The 23,783-nt window shown below is 36.1% G+C and overlaps 1 protein-coding gene across 1 annotated transcript in view; it reads left to right on the top strand.

The window, feature by feature from the left end:
* LOC149837450 (uncharacterized) overlaps positions 1-22,709 on the top strand; it is a 47,998-nt gene extending 25,289 nt beyond the window's left edge. Inside the window, exons 2-3 of the mRNA XM_090008040.1 lie at positions 20,923-22,345; positions 22,444-22,709. Coding sequence (XP_089864166.1) covers positions 20,923-22,345; positions 22,444-22,588 — 1,568 coding nt within the window. The 3' untranslated portion in view covers positions 22,589-22,709. The remainder of the gene's footprint in view (positions 1-20,922; positions 22,346-22,443) is intronic.
* The last annotated feature ends 1,074 nt before the right edge of the window (positions 22,710-23,783 follow it).

Genomic DNA, 23,783 nt, shown 5'->3' on the forward strand with positions numbered 1-23,783 from the left:
AAAAAAATAAAGCAGTTAAAGCTCTTGAATTTGTGCCCACCTTTTAAATCAGATCAACTAACAAAAAAAATATAACTGGGCTAGTAGATGGTTCAGCCGAGTAGATTGCTGGTTGTTCTAGTTAAAATCATGCAACTAGTCACTGATTCGGCTGGCTGGGCTCGTAGACAAAAAGGAAACACAGATCGGGATCTGGGCACACCGACGGCACGCTAGGCTGGTAGATAGCCAACTAACGGCTGATCAGGTCTGTTGGTAGGCCTGTTGGCAGATTTGGTTGGCAGCCCTCCTAACAGATCTGGTTGCTGATATGGCTTGGTTAGTAGCTGATCAGATCGGTCTGACTCGACCGCAAAACTGACAGGTTTGCTGGTCGAGTTAGATCAAGTATTCGGCTGGCTGTCAGCAAGTTAGATCAGGGCTGAATGGGCAGCTGAATTGATGACCGATTAGAACTGGTCAGATTTGATCCAAAGATCAGATCGACCGGTCAGGGAAAAATAGTAGCCTGATCCTTTTTTTGTGTTTTCAATTTAATCAAAATAAAAAGAACTAACCTAATCTGGGCAAATGAATTAATAAGATACTTTTATTATGCATCAAACTAACAAAAAGAATTAATGCATGCAGCAAAAAAACAGTACGTAAAGAGAAGAGGGAGAAGAGACGTACTTGGGGACGCCTCCAATGGAGTAGGAAGAACAGAGCGGTCTCTCACAATGTACGCACGTCACACTACCCTCCGACGAGAGAGGAAGAAGAGGCCGGCGAAGACAAGGGGAAGAAAGGAAGAATAAGAGGGAAAAAGGAAAGAGAAGAGAGGAGAGAGAGAGAGAGAGAGAGAGAGAGAGAACCTCCTGGGAGAGAGAGAAAAGAGATTAGAGGGGAGGGGGCTTGAATTCCAAGAGGGAGAAGACGCCCCCCCCCCTCCTCTTATAATCTCTATTATTTATAGACTTTTAATTAGGTTTTGGAAGGATTTCAAAAAAATTCTAAAACACTTTTCAAGTTTTCAATGAATTCAAAAAGCCTCCATTTTCAAAACTATTTTCTAAAAAACTTGTTAATAAAAACTTAATTTTCCTAAAACACTCAAATGGGTTCAACTTATTCATTTTTTTTTCTCTTTTTGAAATTAAAAAATGCCCCGTAGGATCATGCCAAATATCGATTAAGCAAGGATTATTAATACTCATTTCACATGTAATCATGCATATAGAATGTATATATTATGCATAAAATTATGCATGATCAACATGGATGAAATAAAGCAAACAGTTGAATGTTACTAAGAAATTACTAATTTTATTGACAATCATGATGGGTTTTGAGCCTAATGAGAAAGTACACTACTGGTGTTGAGTTGATTTGTAATGCAGTTACTAGATTTGCTACAAATTTTTTTACCAGTGTAAAGTCTAGTAAAGAATAGAGTTGCACTAAAAAAATGTTTTCATTAAATAAGTGAAATGCATATCCCCATGCACAAAAAAGAAAGCCTAGATAAATTGTAAATATTGTATTCAAAAGTAAATTCTAGGATTCATACACGAAGCAGTTGAGAATAACTATACCTTTGGTGAAGGTACTTCAATTGGTTGACAGTGAAGACAAATCAGCTATAGGTTATTTCGTATGTCACAAGGACTCGCCAAATAGATCGCCGCACTCACGTCGACGCGATGCAAGGCAAGCGCAGGTGTTGCACCCGGTGTGGTCAATAAACCCTAGGTACGGTCAACCTGCACCCAGGGTATCTTTTTCCAAAATGGACTCGATCACGAGTCGGGTTCGAGCTCAACCCGAGCCTGGACCGACCTTGCTTAAACCCGACTCGTGTTGGGTACCGAGTCTGACACAGCCCAGCTTGTTAGCTTGTAAGGGCTCCTCACAACGAACCAAACTGAGCTTGGGCTCAGTCCGGGCTCAGCAGGCACATTGAGAGAAAAAGAGAGAGAGACTTTCCCTCGTAAGGAAATGAGTTCCTCTAAAGATGTTCACTAAATCACTAAAAGTGAACACTCAAAAGAGTTCCACCAAAATACCAAAATGAACACACAAAGAACCACAAATGGGTTCACTCAGAAACACCCACTAAAGGGGACAAAAACAAGAAATAAAAATAATAATTTTATTGATATCAACCCACGAAAGAAGCTTACAGTTGAGAAGGGGTTTCACCCCTACTTATACACAACGAAGGGTCAATATATAAAAAATTAAAAAAAACACAATAAGAAACATGTATACAATATGAAATCAATCAATAATAAGCAATATTCAAATAATATGTCGTTGAACATCGTAAAACAATTATATTACATAACCTTAACTCGCTCAAACAAATTAAGAATAAATTAACAATTGAATAAACAAACCATACAACTAACAATGTGAATGAACATTAAACAAAAAAATAAAATCATGTATACAAAAAAATTAACAACAATAGACAAATAATGTCTTCTTCTTAACAATAAACATAATACAAGCAATAGACAAATAATATATCTCCTTATTCTTCTCAACAATAAACATAATACAAGCAATAGACAAATAACATGTCTCATCTTTCTTCTTCTTCTTCTTCTTCTTCTCGAAGAAGAAAACAAATGATATGCTTTAAAAAAAAACTACAAAAAAAAAAGCCTAAGCTTTAAAAAAAGCTTATGCGGTGACAGCCTAGGCGACAATATAGGGCCCCACCGCCAAGACCTAGTCGCCCAAGCGGTGGGGATGTGCCTAGACCGCCTAGGCACCACCTTTATCAACTAAGGTTGGGACAGGTCCCAACGACTCTATTGGAATCGTTGGGCTCTCTCTCCAATGGCTATCTAGCTAAAAAACAACAAAAAAGAAAAAGATAAAAAGTAAAAAAAACTAACCTAGTTAAACACTAACCTAGTTACCATTTACTAGATAGGTATTAATCCTAGTTTCTATTTACATATATATATATATATATATATATACATACATATGTATGTATACGTACATACATTTACATTTTTAACACTCCCCCTCAAACTTTCAGTAGAATAATTGAAAGTTTATCTAAGAGAAAGTAGAATCTAAGAGAAGCGAGAGGTTTGGTAAAGAAGTCCACCAATTAATATTCTGCAGTAATGTAAAAAAGATCAATAGTTTCATGTAGGTATTTCTCTCGTACATAGTGACAGTCTATCTCAATGTGTTTGGTTCGTTCATGGAAGGTCTGGTTGTTGGCAATGTAGGGAAACTCTTGTTATCACAGCACAGTCGTAATGTTTATGTACTCTAAATGCCTATGTTAGCCAACAATCTCCTTAGCCAGACCACCTCCATAGTGGTTGTAGCAATGGCTTGATATTATGCTTCAATTGAAGAAAGAGAAACTTCATGTTGCTTCTTACACCTCCATGAAATCAACGAATTACCTAATAATACACAAAAACCAGTGGTTGAGTGTCAATTATTTGGATCACCTCCTCAATCAACAACAGTATAAGCAATTAAATCTAAGGACGAAGAAGCAAACAAGAGAAGTCCTTTAACGATAGAAGTTTTGATATATCTATTAATACGCAAAATTACTCCAAGACAGTGATGAGAGCATGCTAAAATTGGCTTGTTATGTGAACTACATGTGCAATTTCAAGTCTCGTAATGAAGAGATATGAAAGTTTTCAGATAAGTTGTTTCTATGGTGTTAGATTTTCAAGTGGTTTTCCATCATCAATCTTCATTTTAGCATTGACAACTTCAGAAATGTCAACCTTCTTATCATCTGAGAAACCAGACCTGACAACAATATCTAAAGCAAATTTAGATTGAGTCAGCAGATAACTTCTAGAAGAATAAGCAACTTTTATACCAAGAAAATATTTCAAAAACCCCAAATCAATCATTTCAAAATGTGTTTTGAGAATCTTTTTAATGTGTTCAACTCCCTGTTTATCACTTCTTATGATTATCATGTCATCCACGTAAAGGAGAAGAATAATGATACTTTCATCAGAAATCTTAACAAACAAAGTTGTGACAGTCAAACAAGATTGAAATTCAACATCAAGCATAACTTACTAAACTTGTCAAACCAAGCCTTTGGTGCTTGTTTAAGGTCATACAAGGTCATATCTAAACGAAGAGCCTTTTCTTTAGAAATAATTATATCAAGTAATGTTTTCATATAGACTTCTTCAACTAAGTTTACGTTAAGAAATGCATTCTTAACATTCATTTGATGTATAGGTCATTTCTTCACAGAGGCAAGAGCTACTAAGGTCCTAACACTGACCATTCTAGCAACTAGTGCAAAGATTTCCTCATAATCTATTTCATAGTCGTGAGAGTATCACTTGGCAACTAATCTGGCATTGTACCTTTTCATAGTTTCATTGCTCTTGGTTTTAATCGTATAAATCCATCGAAACCCTATAGGTTTCTTTCATGAAGAATATCTTGGACAGTCCAAGTATTTGCCTTTTGTAGGGCATCTAATTTTACTTTCATTACTTCTACCCATTCATGATATTCTTTTGCTTCAGCATAGTTGAAAGGTTCTATATAGGAATGTATCAACGTAATGTAGGCTTGATACTTAGGTGAAAAGGACTTATAAGACAAATTTTCCAAGGGCTTTTCATATCCTAGATGATCTTCTAATTTATATTTCTACATGTTTATTATTGGTATATTTTTCAAGAGCACATGGATGTTGATCCTTATGAAATAGTTCTTCACTCATATCATGAGGTTCTTCTTCATCAATATCACAATCACCAATCTTCGGAATTAGAACCAACAAAAAATAATACTCAATTATTTCTTTAGTTTTCTCAATTTCAAAAAAAAACTTTTTTTTTCTAAAAAAGTCATTTCTTGAAACATATAACCATTTATTTTTAATGTTAAAACATCTATAGCCTTTTTTATTATTTGCATACCCTAAAAAAAGATAAGAAATAGCACGGAGAGAGAGTTTATTATTTTTATTGATAAAAACAAAACATTTACACCCAAAGACTCTTAATCTAGAATAATATGGGACTTGTTTGAAAAAAAAATCAATAGAAGATACATTTTTCAAAGAAGAGGATGGTGTTATGTTAATAAGATAACCCACAGTTAATGTGGCTTCAGACGAAAATTCTTTAGGTAATTGGTTTGTAATAAACAAAGTTCTTGTTGTTTCTATAATATGCTTATGTTTTCTTTCAACTAAACAATTTTGTTGAGGGGTATAAGGACAAGATTTTTTATGTGTGATAACATTTAAGTTTAGGTAGTCTTTAAATTCTTTTAATAAAAACTCTCTCTCGAATCAGTGTAAAAGATGAAAATATCATTCTTGAATTGGTTTTTGACCAAATTGTGAAATATTTGAAAATGTCAGAAAACTTCTACTTGTGTTTAAGGAAATTAGTCTAAACGTGTCTCGTGAAATCATACACAAAATTTACCTAATACACAAAACCACCCTTAGATATAACAGGTGTTGAGCCCTGTATGTTCGAATGTATTAACTAAGTGGTCGGGAAGAAACAAAAGTTCTTTCTTGAAATGGCAATCTCTTCATTTTGCCAAGAATACAATTTTTGCATGTAAAATTTTCATAATTACAAAAAAAAATCTTTGGAAGAAACTGAATCTTGGATATACTATGGTGGCCAAGGTTCTTATGCCACAAATCCAAATTTAATTTCTGAAAATTGCAACAAAATATATTCTTGGGTATTTCTGAAAAATCCATATAGTACAAGCCTCCTTCTCTATGGCCTTCACCAATCAGCTTTTCTGACTGACGATCATGTACTCGACAACCATGAGAGAAGAAGAAAACATTATACGCATGCTCAGATAATTGAGAAACAGATAAAAGATTCAAATTTAATTTAAGAATATATCTAAATTTTGGAATAAAAAATCTTTTTGAGTTTTAAAAAATGTTTTCAAAATTTTTTATTCCTTTTATCTCAAGAGATGTTCCAACAACAATAAATACATTTAATAAACTTGAGTTGTGACATTTGGATAACATATTAACATTTATTGACATATGAAAAGAAGCACCTAAGTCAAGAAGCTAAAGAGATTTATCGGAATCGGAGAAAGAAATCATAGCTCCAATTGATGAGGACATTCCTTTGAGTAGAGGTTGAAGAGCCTCCACTAATTGTGTCAAGGACAAGATTCCAATGGATGGATCTTGTGTGATTTTTATATCACTTGACTCTTGTGGAGATCCAACAGAAGCAATGTTCTTCTCATAAGGTTTCTTCAATTTAGGACAATATGCTTTCACATGTCCCGGTTCACAACTATAGTAGCAAATAACTTTCTTTTTCTCATACTCATTATCTTGTTTTCCATAATGCTCATCGTTTAGCCTCCCATAGAGTTATGGCTTGTAGGTACAAACATAGTTTTTAGATCTAGATATGAATAGAACTGAGTCATCATCACTTTTAGAGGTTCACTTTTTAAGCCTATTTTCTTCCATACTCAATTCTTTTCTAGTGTCTTCTATTGAGAGAACTTTCCCTCGATAAAGAAAAGCAGATTTAGTGGATTCAGAATCTTATCTCAAACCATTGATAAATTGGTAAAAATATTTCATGTTTATTTGATTTTGGCGAAGTTCAATATTCTCAGAACAATGCCACTTAGGTTCAAGAAGAGCCAACTCTTCTCATAATTCGGACAACACATGTGCAATATTTTTAAGAGAATACATTCTCTTAAGGTAATCTCATGCATTGTTTGCATGTTCAAATTTTGCAAGAGTAGAACACTTTTTAATGTCTACACTACTAATTAGCCGATACACAATCTTGGCATGCCTCGTTCTCTATTCCTTCCACTTCTTCTCGTAAGTGGTCATTGCCTTATTTTCTCACCCTCCGTAAGAGGCACCTCTTTCTTACCTTCTACTTTGGTGAGTATTAGCTTGGGTTTCGGATCGGTCCCATCTACTAGTCCCCACAACCCCTTTTCCCCATAAGAAGTGCTTCATAATTGAAGCTCATGTTACATAGTTTGAACCATTGAGCTTAATGGGTTTTATGGTGACATTTTCAATGTCATAGATTTTTACCAAAGTATAAACAAAAAAAATAGAGTAGAGAAAGAGGAAAGGAAAGAACAAGAGTAGAGATGAAAGTTACGAGCACTCCACCACCAAGCAATTGCCACCAATCATGAGCACTTTGAGTGGGGATTGCAAAAGAGCCTCAATACTTTCAAATTTGGAGTGGCATGCTTCCCAATGTACCAAAACCAATTTCAACTTGATCACAAAACTCTGATACCATGTAAGGAAATGAGTTCCTTAGAAGATGTTCACTAAATCACCAAAAGTGGACACTCAAAAGAGTTCTACCAAAATACCAAAACGAACCCACAAAGAGCCACAAATGGATTCACTCACAAACACCCACTAAAGGAGACAAGAACAAGAAATAAAAATAATAATTTTATTGATCTCAACCCATGAAAGAAGCTTACAATTGAGAGGGGGTTTCACCCCTATTTATACACAAAGAAGGGTCTCCAAGAGAGACGGTGGGAGAGGTCCCAATGGCTCCAATGAAGACGTGGCTCTCTCTCCAATGTTTCTCTAGCTAAAAGACAACCAAAAAGAAAAGGAAAAAAAAGATCAAAAGTAAAAAAAAAACTAACATAGTTACTATTTACTAGTTAGGTACTAATCCTAGTTTATATATATATATATATATGTCGTATACACATTTACATTTTTAACACCCCTCTCTGTCCCCTCCATTAGAAAGAACGAGAAAGAGAGAGGGGAAGAACAAGAGAGAGAGAGAGTCTTCCCCTCTCTCCCCTCAATCGGGAAGAATAAGAGAGGGGAAGAGAGAAAAATAGTCTTCCCCTCTCTCCCCTCAATCGTGAAGAACGAGAAAGAGAGAGAGAAAGAAAGGGGAAAGGGCTCATGGCTCGAGAAGGGGCAGGTCGGGCCCACCGAGCCTTTATATATACCAAGTTTTTTTAAAGTGCTACGTCATCGCACCCATACCCGCATCTGCACCCGCACCTATGTAACATAGGTTATCTCTATGAGGCCATCGATAAGGCAAAAGAGGTCATTAGACATAATTTAAAAGAAAAGAAAAAATTATACATACCTATATAAAACATCATTGATCATTGATCATATGTGGACTAGGTTGTAAGAAGATGGAATCCTCAAGCAAACTTTAAATGCTTCTTCACGAATAAGCTCTCTCAAGAACCATAAAGGTTTATACACAAAGCAAACACTTAAGAACCACTAGGGTTCACACACAAAATACTCAAAAGAGAGATTCCAAATGAAAAACCGAAGAATATATTTCATTCAAGTGGGACAAAACCCACACAAAAAGTATTAGAATACAATGGGACAACACCCCATATTTATACATGAAATGAGATGGCAAGGGAGAGTAGAGTCGTTGGAGTGTCCAACTACTCTCTATAGCTTTTGCTTTTTGACTTAGTCAAAAAGCAAAAGGTCTATGCTATGTCCAAAACTGAAAAATAAACTAAAAGTAAAAAAACTAACTAACCTATGTTATTGTAACTAAACTGAAAAAAAAGATTACATATTATGGGATATTTATATATGAGATTCTCTATGAGATTACAGCTTTTAACACTCTCCCTCAAACTTATGGTTGAACAATCGAAAGTTTGTCCATGAAAAAGTGAAACCGAGGAGAAGCGAGTCGTTTGGTAAAGAAATCTGCCAGTTGAAATTCTGAGGAGACATACAAAAGATCAATGGTGCCTTATAGGAATTTCTCACGTACATAGTGGCAGCCCATTTCGATATGATTGGTTCGTTCGTAAAATGTCTGATTGCTGGCAATGTAAATAGAATTTTTGTTGTCACAATATAGTCGTGACGCACTTGTACTTGCAACACTCATATCATGAAGTAGTCGTCTCAACCAAACCACTTTCATGATGGTGGTAGTCATGGCTCTGTACTCGGCTTCAGTAGACGAAAGAGATACCTTATGTTGCTTCTTACACCTCCATGAGATCAATGACTCTCTAAGGAACACACAGTTCAGTAGTTGAGTATCGATCATTTGGATCTCCTCCCCAGTCTGTATCAGTATAAGCAGTTAATTCTAGTGTGGAAGAAGCCGACAAAAACAATCATCTAAAAATGAAAGTTTTAATATATCTAATATTGCATAACACAACTCCCAACTCCCATATGAACAGAAGTGAGAGCATACTAGAATTGACTTGTTGTGTGAACAGCATGTGCACTGTCAGGTCTTGTGATCAGAGAGGTAAGACAACGCCCCCAACAAGTTGTCTATAAGGTGTTGGGTTCTCAAGAGGTTTTCCATTGTCAATTGTCAATTGTCAATTTTCATTTTGATGTTCTCAACTTCAGGAGTATCAACAAGTTTGTCATCTGTGATTATTGACCTGTCAATAATATCAAGAGCAAATTTATATTGAGTTAGTAAATAACCTCTAGGAGAATAAGCTAATTCAATACCAAGAAAAAATTTAAAAAAAACTAAATCACTCATTTCAAAGTTGTTTTGAGAAATTTTTTGATATTGTCAACTCCTTGTTTATCACTTCCTATGATGATCATGTCGTCCACATAGAGAAGAAGAATGATGATCCCTGCATTAGATTTCTTAATAAACAAAGTTGTGTCAGTAAGACAAAATTGAAAGCCAAAATCAAGCATAACCTTACCGAATTTATCATACCAAGCCTTTGGGACTTGCTTAAGACCATATAATGCTTTATGTAACCGAAGAGCTATTCTTGAGGAACTTCAATGCCAGGAGGTGGTTTCATATAAACCTCTTCAGCTATACTTCCATTGAGAAATGCATTATTGACATCCATTTGAAAGATATGTCATTTCTTTATGGAGGCAAGGGCTATTAGAGTTCTTACGGTGGTCATTCTAGCGACTGGTGCAAAGGTCTTCGTAGTCTATTCCATATTCTTGTGAATAGCCTTTGTCGACTAGTCGAGCTTTAAAACGTTCAAGGTACCATCACTCTTAGTTTTAACTTTGTATATTCATCGACATCCTATGGGATTTTTCCCAGGTGGAATATCTTGAATAGTCCACGTGTTTGCCTTTTCCAAGGCATCTAACTCGGTTGTCATAGCTTCGACCCATTCTGAATGTTCTTTTGTTGTATTATAGTTTGAATGTTCTATATAGGAGTGCAATAGGGCAATATATGCTTGATGTTTTGGTGAAAAAGATTCATAGGATACAAATTTTTCGGGCACTCTTGTGAACACCCCAAATTTTTCAAAAATTTGCCAAATGACTCTTTTGCCCCTAACCCCGTTTTCTGAGAAAACCAAAGCGATGTCAAAACTAAATTTCAGTCATTCTTCAGATTTTCTGAATTAAATTCCATATTGATGTATTCAAATTCAATTCCGGATTCGAATCCAGTGTTTTAAATCCGTATTTCCTCAAAAACCCGGATCCTAAAGCATTTTTTGAAGAAATTTTCTCAAAATAGCTTTTAATTCTCAGAAAAATTCCCTTTTGTAAATATTTTACAAAAACACCAAAAAATTAGTTTTAACCTTTGATTTCTCGTAAAACTTTAGGATTTTATTCTAAAAATAAAAAAAATAGGAAAATAACATGAAAAACCAAAAAATTTGAGAAAAGCTACAAGGAAAACGGATGGTTTTTCAAGCTTTGAAGCCATTTTACCCAAAACCTCATTTCTTAACCATTTTTCAAAAATTCCTTTTTTAAGGGAGACCTCCTTTTTGCAAAAGGGAAAACTTTCAACAGCCCTCTTCGCCTCTCCTCTCTTCATCGCAGATCTTCAAACGGCCTCCTCCTCTCTCAGCCTTCGATCCTCAACGACCTCCCTCTCGAATCCTCCACGGCTCCTTTAAGAAGGGGACCTCCACCGTTCCTCGGGGGATCCATCAACTTCGTCCACGATCGCTCCTCCATCTTTCGCTTCTCTTGCATCAGAAAACCCCATCGTCACCGAGTTCTCTCTGCAAGAACCCATTTATCCATCCATTATCTGTCGATTATCAACATCATCCACCGGAGTCTCTCCACTGCTTTCCGACCTCTCTCCCTGCCTTCTGTAGAGCTACCGAAGAGGAATCTCCTCCCTGTTTCGATCAATAAGCCCATCACTCTTCCCTTGGCACCTCCTCCTGAAGGAATATCAACCCCCACCTTCCTCAGCATTCTCTGGCATCGACCCCTCCTTCAAAATAGCCGAAGATCGAAAGCACCTGCGAACTCGGAGGGCATCCCCGCAGCAAGTGGCTGCCATCAATTCTTCTTCGCAGTGCCTCTTCTGCAGGAATCGAGAGATCAGCCATATCCCTCTGCAACCATATCTCTACCAAATAAAAATAACCAGTAAAGAGTTTCATCCGAAAGGCCAGAGAAGATTCCCTCTCAGTTAGCCGAGGTAAAGCCTCCTTCCCTCTCTAATTACTGATGTTTTCTCGTCTTTCCCCTGTTCATTGCCCCCCCCCCCTTGAGAGCACCTCTCGTGATACTGCTTTGCTCATAGCAATGTTGGATCACCTATGTGCGAAATCAAATGGAATAATTTGTATTCCAACATTTTTTCGTTTTATCGAGCACCTTGTTTCGCTTTGATGGTAGTGTAATTTTTTTTTATCGTCTTCTTTTAATATTTATCTAGATCTTGATAACGAGTCAATCTTGACTGAAAGGTTAACACTAAATCCTGATGGGGGCAGGGTTTTCTTCTCTTTCTTTTTTTTCTTTTCTTCTTCTCCTTCTCTCTTTTAATTTATGCTCAGTCCTAGATTCTGCAATGCGTGATATAAGCATTTTTTTTCATATTACGAAGGTCTTCATATCTTCTATATCTGGATCTCCATGTTCGTTTGTTTCTCAGTTATTGTTAGCTCCATCGACTTGTAAAAAAAAAATGGTGCCAACGAAAGGATTTGGTTCACAAAAACTCAGTGGTGTTGCATGGAGAGAAAGGGGTGACGAATAGAAAATGGAGCATGACCAATAGATCAGTGGTTATTTCTGAAGGAAAAGATGACCCTAATAAGCCCGACTCTCACTTTCAAAGGGGTCTTCCTGGACAAAAGCTCTATAGGAGAGTCATTTTCTCTTCAGCTGGTCATCCTTGCATCGTCGAGCGACAAAGATACTGTCAGAAATGTCCATTCCTGATGGCCAGTATCTGTCATAGCTATGATCAAGAAGGAGAGACTCCTGAATTGGTTGTTATCAATACACAGACGACCTTATGAAAGAATTCCCCTCATTGCTATGTTGTTACAATATACATCTGAGATTGAGGCTTCACCTATAAAACCCTTCAGCAGATAAGGCAGGGAAAGTTAGATATATTGATGAACAAAAGAAACCTGTTAAGAATTCATTAATCAGGTAAACATCCAGTTGGGGAGTAGAAAATAGCAGTGAGCTCTTTATTTTTTTTAGATATAGCAAGGTCCTTAAGTGATACTTTTTCTTCTACGGCTGTCATACTGTTAGAGATGTTTTGCTCACTTACATACACCAACTCTTTGGGTAAGTCACAAATCACGACTGATGCTCTGGTAGATAACCCATTCTCGCATAGAGGGAATCCACAGCCATTGCAACTGAGCTTATGACTACGATTAATGATAGCCTATATTTCTAGGAGCGGGAATTGTGTGCTAAAGCAATAGGATGATGCTTAAAAGCATGTTCTGTTTTAGAGGTGGAACACGAAGATTCTGAACCTTATGGCCTTATTTCTGGATCACTGTCATCAGAGCTGGATAATGCTGTCTCCAGTGGGAGTGATGAATTACAGGTAGTATAATGCTAAAAGGGGGGGGATAAATAAAACAAGCCTCATTCACATAACCAATGTTTTGTTTTCCTGATAATTTTAAGATCCATAATGTTTAACTGTAATATACATGATATTATGTTTGAAAATTCATCAGATAACTCGGTTGGTCTAGTCCACCGTGATTGTATCCACATCACCTGCTGTCACCATCGACAGCACTGCATTTCCAGCCCTCCCCTCTGAGTAGCATTACAAAGTTAAAATTTCTTTCCTTAGCAATTTACAAATAGGCACTATAGCATGTTCCTTGTATATAGACCTGCTACAGACTGTGAATCCTCACAAGTGGTTCACAAAAAGCCACTAGGACCTTCCATTTTCATAATAGCTCCCCACAAACAGCTATGGCTGTCACATCTTAGGACGGTCCACCTTGGACTATCCTGGTTCTTGCCTTCATCCATTGTATATACCCTCCCATATAGGACTTCATTAGCCTTAGGCAGATAAATACCTCTTTTTTTTCATTTAGCTTAAGGTGTTGCATATGCCTTTTCCATATAAATCTCCATCATATTCACATACATATTTTTCCCTTAACGTAAAGCTTTCCATATGAATTTTAGATTTGAAAATAGCATTTTGTGTGTATATCTTCCATTAGAATAGGCATAAGCATGTGCATTTGCATTTTCAATGAAATATCTTCCATTTCCTTGTATATTTACATGGTGCTAATATAGTTGTTTTGCAGGAAAATATATGAAAAATATCATCACTTGGAGTTATAAATTCGATTTTATATGTTGTAATAGTTAGATTTTGAATAAGAATTTATATTTCCAGTTTTAGATAGAATGAATCAGCATTATAAATATCATGAATCACTTGTTCTCATATTTTCTCCTTTGTTTTTCTAAAAATCTCACGAATGGTGAAACACGAATGGCACGTGCACCATTTCGTAAGAGGTAAATTAATCCTAAGTTGATGATTTACATCAACGGCCATAGTCGGGATGTAAACAAGACTTAGGATTTTTATCTTTTACGAAATAATACTGGATCCACGCTGGATCCGTTTTCAAAATTCATTATATTTTCCTTAAATATTTTTCTTTTATCAGAATTTAACTTAAAATTAACTCAAAATATATACCAATGGCCATAGTCAGGGTATATTGAGAGTTCATTTCATTTTAAATTCTATAAAAGCACCAAATGTATTTCATTCTTCTCTTGAATTTAAATACAGATTGTTATATAATACGTTCAATGACCATAGTCAAGGATGTATTATATCTTCAATCTTATTTTAATTCATCTAAAGAATGGAATAGTTTTTCAAAAATCCAAATTCAAATTCTTCAAATTCATCCATCATTTAGGATAGAACTGCATCATGTCTTCAAAATTCCTTTTTTCAAAACTCCAAGTGATGTAAATATCTTCTTCAATCAATCTTCAATTCTTGTAAAAAAACCAATTCATCTCTTCATTTTCAATTCTATTTCATTTTCAATCTCAAAAGTTCAATTTAACTTTGAGATTTCAAATGTATTTTATATTCAAAAATTTCAATTCAAAACAGATTTCAAAGTTCCATTTGATTTTGAAAATTCCAAATTCAATTTATATTCAAAACTCCAAATCAAATCCAAAGTTCAATTTAACTTTGAGATTTCAAATGTATTTTATATTCAAAAATTCCAATTCAAAACAGATTTCAAAGTTCCATTTGATTTTGAAAATTCCAAATTCAATTTATATTCAAAACTCCAAATCAAATCCAAAGTTCAATTTAACTTTGAGATTTCAAATGTATTTTATATTCAAAAATTCCAATTCAAAACAGATTTCAAAGTTCCATTTGATTTTGAAAATTCCAAATTCAATTTATATTCAAAACTCCAAATCAAATCCAAAGTTCAATTTAACTTTGAGATTCTCTTCATCTTCTAAATTTCAAATTCAAAGTCTAACTTGACTTTGAAATTCATTTGTGTATTCAAGATTCAATTCCTAAATTTCATTTTCCAAATTTAATTCAAATTTGAAAATTTGGATTCATCTTCTAAATTCCAGATTCAAGCTTCAAATTCAAAGTCCAATTTGATTTTGAAATTCATTTTCAATTCAAATTCTCAAATCAATTTTGGAAATTCCAAATCCAAAATCAGATCAACTTGGATCCAGTTTTCTAAACACAATTCTACTTTTGGATCTCAGACTTCAGATCCAAAACCCATCTTAGGATCCAGAGTCCAATTCTACATTGGATTCCAGACCTCAGATCCAGTTCCATTTTAGGATCCAGAATTCGAATTCTACATTTGGATCTCAGACTTCAGATCCAAATCCATCTTAGGATCCAGAATCCAACTCTCCATTTAGATCTCAGACTTCAGATCCAAATCCATCTTAGGATCCAGAATCCAACTCTCCATTTAGATCTCAGACTTCAGATCCAAATTCATCTTAAGATCCAGACTTCGAATTCGAAATTCCAGATTTCAAATCAAATCCTATTCTCACTCTTAAATCCAATTTTCAGATTTCAAATTCAATTCCATCTACGGATCACATCTGAATTTCTTAAATTCATCTCTATTTTTAAAATATCATCTGGATTTCTCAGATCCATTCTAAATTTCCAATTTCAAAAACCTAAATTCAATTCTGTCTCAAGTATTCATTTCCTTTCCTAAATTCAAGTTCAAATTCAAAGTCCATTTCTGACTTTGAAACTTCATTTCCTTTCATTTCAAAGCTTCAAGTCATCCTTTCTCATTTATTTTCCCAACTCTGATTTACTTCAAAGACTTAGAACTTCTCTGATCTATCTCAAGTTCTAAAGTTAGATTCAATCATTTCTTCACTCCCTTATCAAGTTCATCCCAGAATAACTTGGAGATTTTCAAAATATCTTTCAAAAGGAGCATACATTATTGCATTGCACAAGCATGATTCTTTATGCATTTAGATCTTTTAAAATAAATTCTTAGATTATATTTAGGCAAAGCAAAAGGCATATATTCGATCCTTGGTTCGATTACCCCTGGTAAAGGCGTCAGGAACGGTCAAACCTCGTACCGACGAGCGAATCCCGTCTCTCCATTTTCCCGCAAATAAATTTCAAAACGGAGGCGAGTTATTTGCTAAATATTTTCAAATCAAGGTCAAGTGAGACCGCGCGAAATAGTTCATCTTCTCTCTTTCTTTCTTTCTTTTCTCTTCTCTCTTTCTTTTCTGTCTTTTATTTCTCTCCCTTCAAAAAGGAGGAAAATAGAGGCTGGAAAAGGAAAAGAGAAGGAAGAGAGAGAAACCACAAGAGAGGAAAAATTTTGCGATGATCACAACTCTTGACACCCTAGATGATTTTCTGGTTTCTATTTGATCATGTGCTTTAATATATTTTTCTACAGCACAAGGTTGCTCTGGATTTCCTTGCCTGAAGTATTGAATGCAATCTGGATCAGATGTTTCAACATTGATTATACTATTTTGATCTTCTTGATCAACTTCTTCATTAATTTCCGAAACTAAGTCCAACAAGGAGTATTCATCAACCTCTTTAGGGTTTTTAGTTTCAAAGAAACTTTCGTTTTCTAAGAAAGATACATTTTGTGACACATAACTTTCTAGTTCTGAGATCAAGGCATCTATAGCCTTTCTGATTGCTTGCATAACCAAGTAATGCACAAGGAATGACCCGAGGGGAAAGCTTGGCATTTTTGTTGGAGAAAACAAAACATTTGCAATCAAATACTCTTAATCGCGAATAATATGGAGTTTGTTTAAAAAGTTTTTCAACAGGTGATACATTTTTTAACAAAAATAATGGCATTCTATTAATGAAATATATTGTGGTTAGCGTAGCTTCGGCCCAAAAATTTTTAGAACTTGATGAGTAATGAGCAGAGTTCTTGTTGTTTCTATAATGTGTCTATGTTTTCGTTCAGCTAAACTATTTTGCTGTGGAGTATACGGGCATGACTTTTGATGTAAAATTTCATGTAGATTTAAATAATCGCTAAATTCTTTTGATAAATACTCTCCCCCTGAATCAGTGTGAAATATAGAGATATCATTCTTAAATTGGTTCTTAACCAATTTATGAAATATTTGAAAATGTAAAAATACTTCGAATTTATGTTTGAGAAAATAAATCCAGGTATGTCTTGTAAAATCATCTACAAAAATGACGTAGTATGAAAACCCTCCTTCTGATATGACAGGTGCAGGACCCCATACATCCGAATGTACTAACTCAAGAGGTCGAGATGAGATAAAATTTATTTCTTGAAAGGGTAATCTCTTCATTTTTCCAATAATACATTTTTCACATTTAAATGTCTCAGAATTACAAAAGTATTCCATATTTGAAAAAAACTGAATTTTGGATATATTAGGATGACCAAGTCTCTTGTGCCATAAATCCAAGTCCATTTTCTGAACATTACAAGAAAAACGTATTCTTGAGAATTTCCAAAAAATCCATATAGTATAGGCCTCCTTCTCTATGGCCTTCCCCAATCAGCTTTTCTGACTGGTGATCATGCACTTGGCAACTACGAGAAGATAAGGAAACGTTATATCCATGGTCAGATAATTGAAAAACGGATAAGAGATTGAGGTTCAATTTTGAAATATATCTAATTTGAAGAATATGAATTTTAAGTTTTGAGAAGTTTTTTTAAAAGTTCCTATTGCTTTAATTTTTAGTGATGTTCCATCAGCAGTAAAAACATTGAACTCATTTGAATTATGACATTCGAATAACATTTCAATATTTGGAGTCATATGAAAAGAAGCACCTGAATCAAGAAGTCATAGAGTTTTACCTGAATCGAAAGTGCTAACTGAAGAGACTGTAGCTCCTGTAGATGAAGATGCTCCCTTGAGTAGAAGTCCAAGAGCTTCCACAAATTGTGTCAGAGACATGCTTTCAATAGAAGATTCGCTTGATTCTTGTGGTGGTTTGACGACGACGTCCTTTTTCTCATAGGGCCTTCTTAATTTTGGGCAATGGGTTTTTACATGTCCCGGTTCACGATAATAGTAACAAATGATTTTTCTTCTTTTAAAATCATTTCCTTGTTTTTCATCATTTTCTCTTCCATAGTTAGGAAATTTGTATGTCCTAACATAGTTTTCGGGTTTTGAAATGGCTAGAACTGAGTCGTCATCATTCTGGGAGATCCTACTTTTGAGTCTATTTTCTTCAATACTTAACTCCTCTATTGTGTCTTCTATTGAAGGCACTTTTTCACAATGAAAGAGAATAGACTTAGTGGATTCAAATTCCGATCTTAATCAACTAATAAAATGGAAAAAGTACTCTGCATTGATTTGGTTTTGGCGGAGTTCAATATCTTGTGGACAATGTCACTTTGGTTCAAGAATAGCTAATTCTTCCCACAATTCCGACAAGCCATCGTAATACTCCCTAATGCTCTTGTCTCCTTGAACCATATTTCTTACTTTTGTTTGAAGATTGCATATATATGTGCAATATCCTTAAGAGAATGCATTCTCTTAAGATAGTCTCAAGCTTCATTTGCATGCTCAAATTTTGCTAAACTTGAGCATTTCTTTATATCAAAACTCGAAATAAGCCAAGACATGATCTTGGCATGTCCCATACGCCATTCTTTCCACTTTTTCTCGTAAGGAGATATGGCCTTAACTCTTTCTACCTCTGTGAGAGGTATTTCCTTTTCTCCTTCATCCTTTGTAAGAATTAGAGTAGGTTCTTCATCAGTTTCATCTATTGTTCCCCATAAACCCTTGCCCTGTATAAGATGCTTCATAATCGAAGCCCCATGTGACAGTTGGAATTATTTAGTTTGATGGGCTTAATGGTGACATTATCATTGTCATCCAAAAGATAAATGAAAGAATACTCTACCACAAATGGTGAGTACGAATATCCTTCAAGCTTTTTACGCCTCTACACGATCACCACTTGTAAGAACCTCGTGTGACACGTTTCCCAATGCACAAAAAGACTTATCTTGATTGCTTGAACCTTAGCTCGGATACCATGTAAGAAAATAGAGTCCTCAAACAAACTTAAAATGCTTCTTCACGAATAAGCTCTCTCAAGAACCATAAAGGTTCATACATAAAGTAAACACTTAAGAACCACTAGGGTTCACACACAAAATATTCAAAAGAGAGATTCCAAATGAAAAAACTGAAGAATATATTTCATTCAAGTGGGACAAAACCCACGCAAAAAGTATTAAAATACAATGGGGTAACACCCCATATTTATACATGAAATGAGATGGCAAGGGAGAGTCGTTGGAGTGTCCAACGACTCTCTATAGCTTTTTCTTTTTGACTTAGTCAAAAAGAAAAAGGTCTATGCTATGTCCAAAACTGAAAAATAAACTAAAAGTAAAAAATCTAACGAACCTATGCTATTGTAACTAAACTGAAAAAAAAAATACATATTATGAGCTATGTCACAGGGACTCGGCAAAACAGGTGCCGCACCCGCGTCGACGCGACGCGACGCGACGCGGGATCGCGTGCGGGTGCGGCACCGGGTGCGGTCAACACCCCGATGAAAAGGAGGAGGATTAGGGCAAAAAAAAATTTTTGCCCTAATCTCTCCTCTCTCTCCCCCTGAGCTCGAGCTCTCCCATCGCCGCCCCAGCTCCGCCGCCCCCAGCTCCGCCTCCCAGACTCCTCCTCTCGGCTCGCAGGTATGTCTCTCGTCTTCTTGGGTCGGCTGGGGAGGGGCCGAGCACCCCCCCCCCCCCTCTCTCGGTCTCTTGTTGGGTCGGCAGGGGAGGGGCTGAGCCTCCCCTGCTCCCTCATTTTTCGGCACAGGAGGGGCCGAGCCCCTCCCCCATCCTTTTTTTTTTGGGGTCGACAGGGGAGGGGCCGAGCCCCTCCCCCATCTTTTTTTTTTGTTTGGGTCGACAGGGGAGGGGCCGAGCCCCTCCCCCATCTTTTTTTTTTTGGGGTCGACAGGGGAGGGGCTGAGCCCCTCCCCCATCAGTTTTTTTTTTTTTTGGGTCGACAGGGGAAGGGTCGAGCCCCTCCCCCATCAGTTTTTTTTTTTTGGGTCGACAGGGGAGGGGCCGAGCCCCTCCCCCATCTTTTTTTTTTTGGGTCGACAGGGGAGGGGCCGAGCCCCTCCCCCATCAGTTTTTTTTTTGGGTCGACAGGGGAGGGGCCGAGCCCCTCCCCCATCTTTTTTTTTTTTTGGGTCGACAGGGGAGGGGCCGAGCCCCTCCCCCATCAGCTTTTTTTTTTTGGGTTGACAGGGGAGGGGCCGAGCCCCTCCCCCCATCTGTTTTTTTTTTTTTTTTGGGTCGACAGGGGAGGGGTTGAGCCCCTCCCCCATCTTTTTTTTTTTGGGGTCGACAGGGGAGGGGCCGAGCGCCTCCCCCATCAGTTTTTTTTTTTTTTTGGGTCGATAGGGGAGGGGCTGAGCCCCTCCCCCATATGTTTTTTTTTTTTGAATTGAATTGGAAATTGTAATGTATTTTTTTTTTGTGTTTTCATGATAAAAATGACGGATAAAGGGAAAGGACTTGCGTCATCCTCATCCCAACATGTGAGTTCTGCTGCTAGTTTTGCTGATAGTTGCAGTGGGATTGATGATGTGGGGCCACTATGGATACATGTAGATAAACTTGCAAAAACTAGAGAAGGAGGTGGTGGGAACAAAAGATTTCGATGCAAGCTCTGCGAAAAAGATTTTGTTGGGTCTTACACAAGAGTGAAGGCTCATTTGTTGAAGATACCAGGACATGGCATTTCAGCTTGCAGAAAAGTTGATGAGTCAATGCGAAGGCAATACAAGAAAATACAAGAAGAATATGAGAAGAGAAAGGCAATGGCCGATTCTTCTGCAGTCAGTGTGCCATTTGCAAGCCATCAAGAAGATGCTGAAAAAAAAAGAAAAGTCAATCTAGGAGGTAGAGGAACGATACAAGCAGCATTCAATACATATGGAAGAGAAGAATTGGATAGAAAAGTTGGGAGGTATTTTTATTCTGGTTCACTCCCATTTAATGCGGCTAGAAATCCTTATTGGAAGGATTTAGTAACATCCTTGGCAAATTGTAATTTGAGTGGTTATGTGCCTCTAAGTTCAGAAAAAATACGAACCACACTTTTTGCAGAAGAGAGGGCCAACGTGGAGAGGTTGCTAGAAATTAAAAAATATTCATGGGAGCAAAATGGAGTTTCCATTGTGTCTGATGGATGGACAGATATTCAAAGGCGTCCATTAATCAATTTCATTGCTTGTTCGCTTAGTGGCCCAATATTCTTGAAAGCAGTTGATGCATCTGGGGAATATAAAAATGCAGAGTATTTGAAGGGATTGTTTATAGAAGTGATAAAAGAAGTGGGTGATCAGAAAGTGGTACAAATCATTACAGACAACGCTCCGGTTTGTAAAAGTGCAACGTTGAGTTTGGAGAGTGAGTACCCTCATATTTTTTGGACTCCCTGTGTAGCACACAGCTTAAATCTAGCCCTAAAGAGCATATGCAACCCCAAAGAAGAAGAAAATTCACAAGCATATGCTTTATGTTCATGGATTGAAGATTTAGAAAGAAATGTCAAAAGCATTAGGAATTTTGTTGTTAACCACCATCGTGCTAATGCTATATTTAATAGGCATTCTGATTTGAAATTGTTGAAGGTCGCTGAAACACGTTTTGCGTCCATCATTGTAATGATGAAGAGGATTAAAAGAGTGAAGAATGCTTTGATTAACATGGTGACTGATGAAAATTGGACATTCTATCGTGTTGATGATGATATGAAGGCTCAAGAAATTAAGAAATTCATTCTTGATGATGAGTTTTGGGACAGAGTGGTATACTTCCTTCAATTTACGCAACCTATTTGGGAAATGTTAAGAGAAGTTGATAAGGATGAGCCCATGCTTCACAGAGTTTATGAAATGTGGGATAATATGATTGAAAAAATACAAGCTATAGTTTTCATGCATGAAGGAAAAAATCCTGCATTGGATGATTCAGATTTTTTTAATCATATTCATTCAATTTTAGTCAGAAGATGGGATAAGAGCAACACTCCTTTGCATTGCATGGCACATTCTCTTAATCCAAAATATTATGCAAATAAGTGGCGGGCTGGTGGTATTGGTCGTGTCCCTCCAAATTTAGACCCAGAGCTATCAAGACATAGAAATATGTGTATGACAAGACTTTTTCTAGAAGCACATCTTCTACATCAAGTCACACAAGAGTTTGGAAAATTTTCATCTTCGAGATTATATGCACCGGCATTATTCGCGAGAGAAGAAGATAATATAGATCCTATCACATGGTGGTCAACATTTGGATCGGAAACACCTCTTCTGCAACGTCTTGCATTAAGATTGCTATCGCAGCCTGCTAGTTCATCTTGTTGTGAAAGAAATTGGAGCACATATTCTCAAATCCACAACATGAAGAGAAATAAACTCACCAGCAAGCATGCAGAGGATTTAGTATATGTTCATTCAAATCTTCGATTACTTTCGCGAAGCAATGATGAATACAGGTACTAATTTGCTCTCTTAGTTATTTGATTATTTCTTAGTTTTCATTTAAATATACTTGTATTGTATTTATCATTTTCAAATTGGGTTTATAATGCAGACAAGGAACATCCAAATTTTGGGATGTAAACCCAGAAGAGTGTGACTTCGAGGGAGAACATGAATTCAACGTAACAAACATGGATTTAGCTGAGCCCAGTATTCCTTCTAATGATGCATTTGATGATGAAGAAGAAAATTATTAGCATCCATTACTTCATCAGGATATACTTTGGTATGTAATTTAGTTCTTTTATGCATACTTATTTGATTGATATTTAGGTCGATTTATGTAATTGCTTTACTTATTTGATTGATAATTTGATATTTAGGTAATTTGATATTTAGGTTGGTATACTACATGCATGATAAATCATATTATGAGTTTATGACAATGTTTACTGTTAAATGTTAAAACTGTTAAAACTTCAAAATTATATATATATATATAAAAAAAAATTTTACATTTTTGCCCCTGCCGCACCCCCGCACCCGGGTTTTTTGGAAGTGCCGAATCCCCGCACCCGCACCCGCACCCGCTCCCGCACCCGCACCCATGTGACATAGATTATGAGATACTTACATATGAGATTCTCTATGAGATTACAATTTTTAACATAGGTAACTTCATCAACCTCTCCACGTTACAACATATTCTTTAAAATTTTTATTTAGATACTCTCCTATGTTCAAAATGGACAAGGAAGTCAACAAAGACTTTTGGATTGCATCGAAAGGTTGAACCCTGAGTATAGCGTTCAATATCAAATTCATAAGGAAATGAAAACTTATGATACTGCATTGTATGATATGGGGAGGCCTGTAGCAGTGTGAAACCGTGTCACGATGCATCCATGTAATTTATTTTGTCTATTTCAATTTTAATTTCATATTATTATTTAGTTATGATGTTTTATATGATTGTATATATTATTGTCTCACTGATTTCTCATTTTTTTGTTTTTTTTAGACATGTGGTGGGTCAAGTTTGGAAGTGATATTTCAAATTTCAGATCTTTTGTCATTCGCATTCTTAGTCAAACGTGTAGTGCAAGTGGATGCGAGAAAAACTGGAGTGTCTTCGAGCAAATTCATACAAAAAGAAAAAAGAGATTGAAGCACAAAGGGCTCAATAACCTCGTCTACATTCATTACAACTTATGACTAAGGCAAAGGTATATAAAATTATAAAGTTTATTTAGCATTTTCATGTATTTATTTAAAGTTTTTTTATATTATTCAAAACCCAACTAATTTTAATTTTTTACGACATCTTTTTAGGCAAATCAAAAAGTTATCATCAAGGAAGCACAAAGAGCAATTCGATATCATTAGTTTAGAACATTTTGATAAATTGGATGCATGGGTTGAAGAAGAAGCAAGGACTTTTTTTAATGAAGA

This window comes from Nuphar pumila, chromosome 5 (genome assembly GCF_984573655.1).
Source record: "Nuphar pumila chromosome 5, dmNupPumi1.hap1.1, whole genome shotgun sequence".
Taxonomy (NCBI): Eukaryota; Viridiplantae; Streptophyta; class Magnoliopsida; order Nymphaeales; family Nymphaeaceae; genus Nuphar; species Nuphar pumila.